This window comes from Diabrotica virgifera, chromosome 4 (assembly GCF_917563875.1).
Source record: "Diabrotica virgifera virgifera chromosome 4, PGI_DIABVI_V3a".
Classification (NCBI taxonomy): domain Eukaryota; kingdom Metazoa; phylum Arthropoda; class Insecta; order Coleoptera; family Chrysomelidae; genus Diabrotica; species Diabrotica virgifera.
Window position 1 is genome coordinate 18400382 of NC_065446.1, and position 12569 is coordinate 18412950.

The 12569-nt window shown below is 31.0% G+C and overlaps 1 protein-coding gene across 1 annotated transcript in view; it reads left to right on the forward strand.

The window, feature by feature from the left end:
* Positions 1–860: 860 nt before the first annotated feature.
* LOC126883470 (endochitinase) overlaps positions 861–12569 on the forward strand; it is a 38619-nt gene continuing 26910 nt past the window's right edge. The window contains exons 1-3 of the mRNA XM_050649037.1: positions 861–983; positions 7432–7484; positions 9797–9966. Coding sequence (XP_050504994.1) covers positions 7433–7484; positions 9797–9966 — 222 coding nt within the window. The 5' untranslated portion in view covers positions 861–983; position 7432. The remainder of the gene's footprint in view (positions 984–7431; positions 7485–9796; positions 9967–12569) is intronic.

Here is a 12569-nt window from a genome sequence, read left to right on the forward strand (position 1 = left end):
TAACATCAATATTAACCCGTTTTGATCCAAACGTTGTCAGCCTTACACCAACACATACCTAAATATATAGAAATATTTTAATAAATATAAATAAAAATATTTAATAAATATAAATAAAAATCTTTAAAACCATCACATATTAAAATACTATATAACACATTCACTTCAGTATACGTCACAAGCAAAATAGCAGGCACAGATTTTTTGGTTGTCTCTCACCAATTAACCCACCTCCCTCAAGAATTTCCATAAACTTGTTAACCTTTACAACATTCTCCGTCTACTCCACCATATCCCGTTAGCATAACTTGAGCAAGATATCATGTTAGTGAATACTCATGAAGTAGCTCCTTGTAGCCAAATCATTTAGTGACTTGTAACCGTTGACCTGAAGATGCTCTGCATATTATAGAGAGAGAAACCGGTCGTCGGAAGTTACAATAAATGATTGAGAGTACGTCTGTTTTTTACTTCATTCAAAATGAACTCTCACATGCACCCCATTCAAGATTTAAAAAAAAGAATGTCAATATATATAAGGACCATATTTTTAAAACCTTGTCAAGACTTTTATTTAACTTGTATTATATTAAGATCTTAAATCAATCTTATAAGTCTTCCAGGTCACCTTTTCGCCGCTCTGTATAATATATTTGTGTCATTTTATAACTCTATTGAATTTGTATTCTAAATAAATAGAGGTCCCTCCAAAAATAGAATTCATTTAAAATTGATTTAATTAAAACCAGGAAGTTATTTTTCTTAGTGTACAATCTTTTATTATTATTTACATGATGTTCCTGCTGGTCGATGTCGATGTCGATGACACAAAAAAAGTGTTAACCGTCTTTGGTCGTATAAAAGAAAGAGGTGTTTTGAATTGATAATACTGTTGAGCTGACACTGAAAAGTTAACAACCTTAGTTTTATGCAGTGCGTTTTTTTTGTGAGTTGAGGTAGACACAAGCATTCTGTTTTTACAGGTAAGAAGATGTATTTTTTTTTTTAGTTTTCTTTCGAAATATTGATAATGATAATAGATGGGGTTGTATCGTCGCCCCCGTTAGCAAAATTATTCCGATTCGATTTTTTGCACAAACTTACTCAAAAAGAGATCCTTATAACAAATCCACAGGGTACCAGGCGGTGCCGTGGTCGAAAAATTGTTTAAAAATGTTTTTAAACAAATTCACAAAAATAATTCTTTCATCTCTAACAAAACTTTTTTAGATAATTTGGGTCATTCCAGGCAAAAAAGGTCTCTAGCGATTTTTCTCTAAAATTAATTGTTGTCGAGTTATACATGATTTAATATTTTAAAAATACTCGAGTTACTTCGAATTAAAAAAAATAAGAAAATTGTTGTATGAAAAGCCAAGAAAATACATTTTTCTATGGATGCTATATAATCTTCAACTTCTCTCACTTCTTACATACATTCAAGACGAACAATTTCTCACGCAGTGAGAAAAGTCGGCCATTGCAGTGAGAAATTTTTTTTTCTCACGGGTTCTCCATATACATATATGATCGCCGTTTCCATGGTAACAAGCAGAATACAAACACAATTATTTTTGTCAAACAAAATGTGTTGAAGCAAAACTTACCAGGAATTACCTTTCAAAACTATTCAAATATACCTAACTGTTAATTATAATTTTAAATAAAGTATATAAATTTTAAGAATATTAAATACCTACATAATATACAGAGAGAGTCTGTAATTTGGAATAAATTCATTATCTCAAATACTAATTGTTTTTTTTTGAAAAATGCTCAGACCCGTCGATTAGTATTTCAAATTGTCCTTTTTGACATACAATAATAATGTATACAGGGTGTCCCAATTTCGAGATATGACGTCATCGTTGATTTTCTTAAATGGCAATACTGTCATTTTAATAGCAATTTTGATAGGGTGTGTAAAGTTATACACAACTGCAAAATATCAAATTTTTATTTTCTACCAATTACAAGATAATAGGAAATAACAAAGTTATATCTGTAATTTGGAATAAATTCAAAATACTAATTGTTTTTTGAAAAATGCTCAGATCCGTCGATTAGTATTTCAAAGTGTCCTTATTGACATACAATAATAATGTATACAGGGTGTCCCAATTTCGAGATATGACGTCATGTTGATTTTCTTAAATAAAAACACTGTCATTTTGATAGCTATCTTGATAGGGTGTGTAAAGTTATACACAACTGCAAAATTTCAAATTTTTATTCCCTACCATTTACAAGATAATAAAAAATAACAAAGTTATGAAAAACAAGTAATCAAATAATAATTGAATTTAATTATTTCAAATAAGCAAATGCTCATAAAGTTGCCAATTGACAATTTGACAATAATTGAGGGCAACATTATGAGTATTTATTGCTTAATTGAAATAATTAAATTCAATTATTATTTGATTACTTGTTTTTCATAACTTTGTTATTTTTTATTATCTTGTAAATGGTAGGGAACAAAAATTTGAAATTTTGCAGTTGTGTATAACTTTATACACCCTATCAAAATAGCTATCAAAATGACAGTGTTGTCCTTTAAGAAAATCAATGATGACGTCATATCTTTAAATTGGGACACCCTGTATACATTATTATTGTATGTCAAAAATTACAATTTGAAATACTAATCGACGGGTCTGAGCATTTTTCAAAAAAATTATTAGTATTTTAATTATTGAAATATACCAAATTACAGACGTAACTTTGATATTTTCTATTATCTTGTAAATGGTAGAGAATAAGAATTTGATATTTTGCAGTTGTTTATAACTTTACACACCCTATCAAAATAGCTATCAAAATGACAGTGTTGCCATTTAAGAAAATCAACGATGACGTCATATCTCTAAATTGGGACACCCTATATACATTATTATTGTATGTCAAAAAGGACACTTTGAAATACTAATCGACGGGTCTGAGCATTTTTCACAAAAACAATTAGTATTTGAGATATTGAATTTATTTTAAATTACAGACTCTGTATATGTTTATGTATTTTATTTCAATTTATGCATAATATACCTAATAGCACTTAAATTATTTAATTTTGAAGCTTGAACTCTTGACAAACCGCATCCATAGAAAAAGTACAGTGTACAACACATGAGAAAATGACATATTTCTCCCTCGCTTGATTTCTTCAAACTTGTGCGCTCGTGAGAAATATATGTCTTTTTTCTTACTTGTTGTACAATATACTATTTTTTAACGTATACCGATTTTGAACTTTCAAATTATTTTTTCTTCAACATAGTTTTTGATTGGGATTTTGGTATTTTTGGTATTTTTCACGGGTAATAATCGTTTTTGTTATAATTATTATAATTATAATATATGTAATGAGTCTCTTGAAGGTTTGATAATTTGTATAAAGAAAGAGGACAGAAATAAAAAAGTAACGGTTCAAAGGTTACCATCCTATTGTTTCTAACTTCATCGCAAATGCCGGTCAACTTTGACAGATTGTATCTCGGGAACCACTTCTCGCAATTCAACTTTTTTTTCTTTTAAAAGAAGCGCCCTACTACGCCCTTTCCAGTACCATTTTCTTAATTTAATTTAATTTATTTTAATTTAATGTACATAATAGTTGCCGAGATATTGTATTTTTTATAAGTCAAAAAATTGTTTATAACTTTAAAACATTCCTGAGGCTGCACAAATAGTCCAATTTCAATTATGTAAAGTACGTTTCAATTCTGTATTTTCTTCTTCTTCTTCCTCTTTATAAGCAATTCTGCTTGTTCATTGGCGGATTGATACCTCTATGGAAGGTTGTCATTCCATCTTTTGCACGGTCGGTCGATACTTCTTCTACCGATGGGTGATTTATCTCTTGCTATTTTGACAACACGTCTCTCCCCATTCTTCTTATGCGGTTATTTCATTCTTTTTTCTATTTAGTGTCCATCCGTTTATACACTGTACGTTACATTTTCTTCTAATATCTTTGTTCCTCTTTCGATCTCTCAGTGTATTTCCTGTAAATCTTCTCAGTACTCTCATCTCTGCCGTTTCCAGTAGTCTTTGTGTTGTGGCTGTATCGGGTCTTGTTTCTGATTCATATGTCATTATTGGTCTTACACTGGCTTTATAAACTATTGACTTCATCTCAGTGTTAATATGTCGGTTTCGCCATATAGTGTTATTATTATTATACAGGGTGTCCAGAAACTCTACCGACAAACGTAGACAGGAGATTCTTCAGATAATTTTAAGATAATTTAAGCCAATTCACTTAGTCCGAAAATGCTTCCTAAGGGAGCTAGAGCTCGTTGAATATGGTGTCTTGTAATTAGTCTTTCTTAAATACCTCCAGACCGCTTCTATTTAGAAAAACAAAAATTGGTACGCGTATTTATTTTCAAGATATAAATCTAATCCATACATTGCAAATTTCTAGTACCGATCATAGGCGTCCGTTTTGGGTCGAGCAACGGTTATTTTATCGCATAACTTTTTATCTTTAACTTTTATGCATTTATGACACTGTATTATTAAATTGTGAAGTATTCTAGTGCTAAAAGGTACTCTTGTTTTAAATCGGTAGGACACACCGTTTTCTAGAAAAATCCATTTGAAAATTTTTCGCTTTTTGAATTAAAAAAAAATTTCAAAAAAAAAACTGTTTAGAAAGACGAAAACTGGTACAATTATTTATATTCCAGAGATAAATCGATTTCATTAATTGCTAATTTCTAGTACTGGTCATAGGCGTCCGTTTTGGGTAGGTCAACAGTTATTTTATAGCATAACTTTTTGTCTTGAATTTTTGAGCATTTTTGACACTAGATTATTAAATTATGAGGTATTCGAGTACTAAAGTTACTCTTACTTTATGTTGGTAAAATACTTCGTTTTTTGTTGAAAAGTTCTTTCAATTTTTTTTTCAAATTCCAAAAACGAAAAACTTTCAAATCGATTTTTCTAGAAAACGGGGTGTCCTACCGACTTAAAGCAAGAGTAACTTTTAGTACTAGAATACCTTACAATTTAATAATCCGGTGTCAAAAATGCACTAAAGTTAAGGACAAAAAAGTTATGCGATAAAACACCCGTTGCTCTACCCAAAAAGGACGCCTATGACCGGTACTAGAAATTTGCAATGGATGGAATCGATTCAACTCTGAAAAGTAAATAAGCATACCAATTTTAGTTTTTCTAAATAGAAGCGTTCTGGAGGTATTTAAGAAAAACTAATTTCATGACGCCATCTTTAAAGAGCTCTAGCTCACTTAAGAAGCATCTTCGGACTAGGTGAATTGGGTTAAATTGTCTTAAAATTATCTGAGGAATCTCCTGTCTTCGTTTGTCGGTGGAGTTTCTGGACACCCTGTATAATCTATTTGCTTTTTGTACTTGATTTCTCACTTCTTTGTCTAGGTCTCCGTAACTTGACAATGTAATTCCAAGGTATTTTACTTCCATTACTTGTTCAATACTGATACCATCAATTTCTATTTTGCATCTGATTGGTTCTTTACTGATTACTATTGTTTTGGTTTTCTGAGATGAAATTGTCATATTGAATTCTTTTGCTCTTATGTTAAATCTGTGGACTAATCTTTGCAGACTATCTTCATCTTGGGCTATCAATATTGCATCGTCTGCGTAGCAGAGTATTTTTACTTCTTTGTTTCCCATTCTATATCCTCTTCCTTTGTTGACGTTTTTGGTGATTTCATCCATGATTAAATTGAAAAGCATAGGACTCAATGAGTCTCCCTGTCTTATTCCGCTGCCTATATCTATAGGTTCTGTAAGTTGTCCATCTATTCTGACTTCCATTTTGCTGTTTTGGTAGATGTTCTCAATAGTTTTTATGATATTTAGAGGGACTTCCCTATTATACAGAAGATGGATTACATCTTTGAGTCTTACTCTGTCAAATGCTTTCTTTAAGTCAATCAGACATAGAAATGCTGGTCTATTATAGACCAGTCTATATTAATAATTTGCTTTATGACGAATATTGCATCTGTACACGATCTTCCAGTACGAAAACCCTGTTGTTCATCTGCTAAACTTATCCTCTGATTCATTACGTCTTGTAAGATTTTAGTTGTAAATTTTAGGGTAGTATTTAGCAAGTTGATACCTCTGTAGTTTTCTGGCTACTTTTTATCTCCTTTTTTGAATAGTAGAATTAGTTCGCTCGTTCTCCATTCTTCCGGTATTTTACCGTGTTTTATGATTTTGTTAATTAATGTTGTTAATTGTTCTGTCATTGCTGCTCCACAATATTTCAGTAATTCAATTCTGTATCTTTCAAAATATTCTGCAATTTTTACTATAGGTATGGGTAAATGGCATTGTTAAGTAGTAGGGTTGATGGATGTACTCAAGAACTTTTAATTGTTAATATTAATGAATAAACAAATTTTTATTTGTCAAATTCCAAATCGAATATTCCGAAGTGAGATAACCAATAAATTAAGCATTTATTTTCGGGGAAAACTCCTCCAAACATTTTTGAAGTGTTTTCAGAAACCTCACTTTAGAACGGGTAAACCAGTTCAAATACCTTGGCAATCTGTTACATGTAAATTGCGACTGTGATGAAGAGGTATAGTCTGTTCGCTAAACTCAGACGCAACTTTCTAGATATTTTAGTCGTTAATTTTGTCAATTTTAGTAAAATTGGCAAAAAATAATTACTAAATAGTTAATAATCACTAAATAGTTAGTAATTTTGCCAATTTTTGCAAAATTGGAACAAAACAAAAAAAATATCGACTAAAATATCTAGCCAGCTGCGTCTGAGTTTAGCGAACCGACTATAATGGGTGGTATGAATAAAAACGGAGTATAAACTCCGAGTATTTTCTCATGAGTATGAGCATAAAGTATAATAGTTTATACTACATTTCATATAAATAAAAATATTTTGATGTGATGAAATTCTACTCACAATGCATAAGAGTAGATACTCTCTATGCGGAGTATGTACTCCAACAAGTGGAGTATATACTCCATCTACTTTTGTTGAAAAATGAATATTTTCACTCGCAAATAACTCCAAAACTATTGACGTAAAAAACTCTGTAGAACAACAGTTGCTGCTGTTTCTCGTATGTTTTTTCACTCCCGGAAGAGATGAACATCGTTTCTGGAGTGGACATCGAAACGTCAAACATTAGTTTATTAAATTTTCAATACGAATAATTATGACTCAATCCCATGTAAACATAATAATATATCTATAGTTAAGATATAAAATAAATACTTAAATGAGTTGTCATTGTTATCTGATAATAAAAAATTTCCTAAAATTCGTTATCATCGGAAGAAAAATTCCCATGATTGAATGGTACACGCATTGGATTTTCAAAATAAATATTCATAAATTAACCTATATAAAGAAATTTCCAGGTGAGTTGTTTATCATTTTTAAATTTATTGTTTTAGAATGTTTCTCAAGACAGTAGTCCTCGTTTTCCTTGCAAGCTTCCAAACAATAGGTAAGTTGTATACAATATTTAATTCCTAACTAATTTTTAAAAAATGCCTCCTTTTTATACACTCATAGACAAAAATATTGCATATTTTAACTTCAGCCATTATTTTTTGTTAATTTTTATCTTTGAAATGTTATGTACTTTTTTTTAGTCCTGAATGTTTTATGCTGGATTTTTTACGTATATTACAATAATTTATTAGTGATAGCAGAATCCTTAGATACAGTCTTTATAGACGAAGAATCAATAGTATGCAACGTGTGCTTACTGAAGGTCGATTTGAAGAGGAACGAAAAAAGTTTTTTTCTACGACCGTTTAATAATACACTCATTATTCGCTATTTTTGAATAGATAATAACACCCATTACTTTACCAGTGAGTAATAATTCATTACTCACGGGCTGAAGTTACTCGCGGGTCATTACTCACGGGTTGAAGTTAGATTCAAGTGGTGCATGGCACTTTTAATATACCTATTAGCAAATAAAATTACTTAAACTTGTTTATTTAATAAAACAATCATTGTAATTTATATGAACAATTAAATTTGAAAAATGTTTAAAGGATTTTTAACTTTAACAATGGATTAGTATAGTTTTTACGTTTAAATTTCAAAATTTGACATTTTAAGATTGACGTTATTAAAAGGTAAACAATAAACAATCGGTATTAATTTCGTAAAAGGACTTACGGATATGAAATTCATATCAATAAATTCTGTTTTACTTACTGTTCATTGTACAATAGATTTTAATTGAGAGCACACGTTCTTTTTCATGTAATTGCCTTAAAATATGTCTTATTTTTAAAAGCCACCGCCATTCCATGACATAATGACAACTGTTTGATTGTTTCATAAGCTCAACGAGTGTAATTCTAACAGTGTTGCCATAGTTATATAAAATATATTTTCTTATGAAAAATAAAATATTTCGTTTTAAATAATGTTAGTAGTTGATAATTATATTTTTCTACTAATCCAAACAAAAAAGGCCGTAGAAAAAGTATAGTATTCTACTTGCATGTAATGGCTATTAATCACTCTGATGAATTACGACACTCGCCAACGGCTCGTGTCGCAAACTTCATCATCGTGAGTAATAGATGTCATTACATGCTCGTTGAATAATATACTATTTTTCTCTGAAACAGATATATCGAAGCCTTTACCTATACCCCTGTGGAAAAGTTATGGATAAAAAAAATCGCGTTTTTTCATGTTTTTTTGTTTTGTTTTTTTAATATATTGTTACCAAAACAAAATATTTTTTGATTTTAGACAGTGACATTCGTTTTATCCCTCTTTTTTAACATAATCAATAGCCTATCAGTTCAAAAAGAAATAATCCTCACACACTTTTGTCTTAAGTCTCTTTTTATTATGGTAGGGGAGCCCAAGTGGGGATTTTTGCAGTTACTCGAGCACGTCAGATTATCACATGAGGAGAAACCTTGTACCCTAAATGTGCCTCTGCCATTTATATTGGCTCTTAATACAGGGGAGTTCGTTAAGGGGGGTACGAAAAAAATATATATCCTTAGAAAAACTCGAAATCGTCAGATTAAGATAAGGTAAGTTAATTACATGCAAAAGTGTGTATTTCAAAAATCTGGCGATTTGAGCGGGGCGTAAGGAAATGGCGAGTCACAAAGTTTCACAAAAAAAGCGAATATTTCGCGAAATGAACATCAGATCGAAAAACTAAAAAATACGTGTTTAATATTTTTCAAAAATCTATCCCTTGATAGCAAGCCCGGCCCTCCACGGAGAGGGGTGGAAATAAATTTAAAATTTTAAATACGAGCCCCGCGATATTTTGCGAAATGAACTTCAAATCGAAAAAGGTGCAAAATACACGTATTCAATATTTTTGAAAAATCTATCGAATGGCACCAAACACGACCCCCCACGGAGGTGGGGTGGAGGGTTACTTTAAAATTTTAAATAGGAGCCCCCAATTTTTATTGCAGATTTCGATTCTTTACGTAAAAATAAGCAACTTTTATTCGAGAAATTTTTTCGAATTATGGATAGATGGTGCTATAATCGGAAAAAACGATTGTTGAAAAGGGAAAATTAAATTAAAAAGTGGAATGTCCCCCACTTTATGAAAAACTTAACTAAACTTTTTTTGGTTTTAGGACCAATAGTTCTCCATAATGCTCGAGTAACTGCAAATTTAGCATACTTTTCTCCCCTCCTATAGAGTCCATGTTCTTTTTCGTTTGATAATTACTTCCTTATTTTATGTTTAAATATAATTGTTTATTAATCTGTTTATTATTTACACAGACATGCATTTATTTATTTTAGACGCAACCCCAGCCAAAGTAGTGTGTTACTTTAGCAATTGGGCTATATACAGACCAGGAAGTGGAAGATATGCTTTGGACGATGTCCCAGTTGACCTATGTACGCATTTAATTTATTCATTTATTGGAGTTGACGATAAATCATGGAGTATTTTGGTTATAGATCCAGAGGTGAGAAACAACGGATTATTTTGTCTAAACATTTTTGCTTATTTTTTCTATCGTTTTTATTATTCGTATTTTATATATAAAATATGTATAAATATGGGAAATTCGAAACGAACTTATTTTTCCTTATTAGCAAAGACTATCTTCGTCTTGCTCTTCTTATTTTATTATGTATGTATAATTTATTGGGATTATTTTTGAACTTAACTACAGATCCTTGCAAGTGGTGTCAAATGGGGCGATCTTGGTGGTCAGTTCACATCAAATCCATGTGATGTAACCATACCTTCAAATCGCTCGTGCAGAATGTCCAATGCGGCATGAGCTCTGTGGCACGTAGAGCCTTCCTGTTAAAACTAGATATTGTTGGTATCCATATCATCCAATTAAAGCTAAAGGAAGTTGGTAATCATTGACAAGGCAAGACTCGTTATGACGACCGCGTTTAGGCTTTTTCGCCTATTCACAGAATGCTAATCATTGACCTACAGTGCATGCCGTTGACAGTGATAGTCAAGATAGTTTTAACTCTATTTTAAAATTCTTTTTTTGGTTATTGTTATTTTATCAAACTTCGATTTATACGATACATTTCTTCTGTTTCCTAGAGCCACATTTAGATATATCGCTGGTACCTATGATTAATGTGATTCCTAATACATTTCCAGTGAAAATAATAACTCTTTGATAAGTATTGGCGATTACAATTTTTGTATATGCCTGTCCGCGAAGATTATAACTCCCAAAATATTTATAATAAAAATATTTATTTCATAATAGATGCCGACCAAAACAATTATTTCCCTTTCTGTTTCTGTTTCTGACGACGAAAACAATTATTTCTGAGAACTTTTACTAATTATAATTTTCGTGGACCCACAAACAGAAATGATGTTTTTTGCCGATACTCCTCAAAAAATATTTTTTTTCGCTAACACTTTATTAGGGATTATAATTTTCAAAATCATATAATCGAAAATAATATTTTTCGCGGCGGTCATTGAAAGTTCTACTCTTAACGGCATTTTTCGGAGTTATAATTTTCGTAGGCGGTGGCGATATATTTATACTAAGTATGTACTACTAAATTTCTACATAAAAAATTTCAGCTTCATTTCCGTAGTAAGATCTTGTAACCATACACATAACTTATATTTAAAGTCTGACAAACTATCTAAGAGACTTACTAATATTCAGCCGAGCGAAGAGCTATATTGTCCGAGTTGAGAAACTCCATCATCAATGGATCCACCTGTTTTATAAAATTAAATCCTTGTTTATATAATTTCACAACAGAACTGTATACAGGGTGTCCAGAAACTCTGCCGACAAACGTAGACAGAAAATTCTTCAGATAATTTTAAGATAATTTAACCCAATTCACTTAGTCCGAAAATGCTTCCTAAGGAAGCTAGAGCTCTTTGAAAATGGCGTCTTGTAATGAGTTTTTCCTAAATACCTCCAGAACGCTTCTATTAAAAAAACAAAGATTGGTACGCGTATTTATCTTCCAGAGATAAATCTATTCCATCCATTGCGAATTTCTAGTACCGATCATAGCCGTCCGTTTTGGGTAGGGCAACGGTTATTTTACCGCATAACTTTATTGTCTTTAGTTTTTAAGCATTTTGACTATGAATTATTAAATTGTGGGGTATTCTAGTACTGAAAGGTACTCTTGCTTGAAGTCCATAGGATACACCGTTTTCTAGAAAAATCGATTTGCAAATTTTTCGTTTTTTGAATTTCAAAAAAAAATTTCAAAAAGAAACTATTTAGAAAGACGAAAACTGGTATGCTTCTTTTCATGAGCATTTTTCAGTGCGTCACAAATCATAGAAAAGAAGGTAAGTCCGTGATAATATACATTTTAGTGACATGAAATTTTAGTTACATCTGACAATTTTCACATTTTATTTGCAATTTGGCATAAAAACAAATCAATTGATTCCTTATATTCCAGAGATGAAGCGATTTCATTAATTGCGGATTTCTAGTACCGGTCATAGGCGTCCGTTTTGGGTAGGTCAACAGTTATTTTATAGCATAACATTTTGTCTTTAATTTTTAAGCATTTTTGACACTAGGTTATTAAATTATAAGGTATTCGAGTACTAAAAGTTACTCTTGCTTTAAGTTAGTAAAATACATCGTTTTTTTTTGAAAAAATTTTTCAATTTTTTTTTTTTAAATTCCAAAAACGCAAAACTTTCAAATCGATTTTTCTAGAAAACGGTGTGTCCTACCGACTTAAGGCAAGGGTAACTTTTATTGCTAAAATATCTCACAATTTAATAATCCAGTGTCAGACATGCTTAAAGGTTAAAGACAAAAAAGTTATACGATAAAATAACCATTGCCCTACCCAAAACGGACGTATATGACCGGTACTAGAAATTCGCAATGGATAAAATCAATTCATTTCTGGAAAGTAAATATCCATACCAAATTTCGTTTTTCTAAATAGAAGCGTTCTGGAGGTATTTAAGAAAAATTAATTAAATGACACCATCTTCAAAGAGCTCTAGCTCCCTTAGGAAGCATTTTCGGACTAGATGAATTGGGTTAAATTGTCTTAAAATTATCTGAGAAATCTCCTGTCTTCG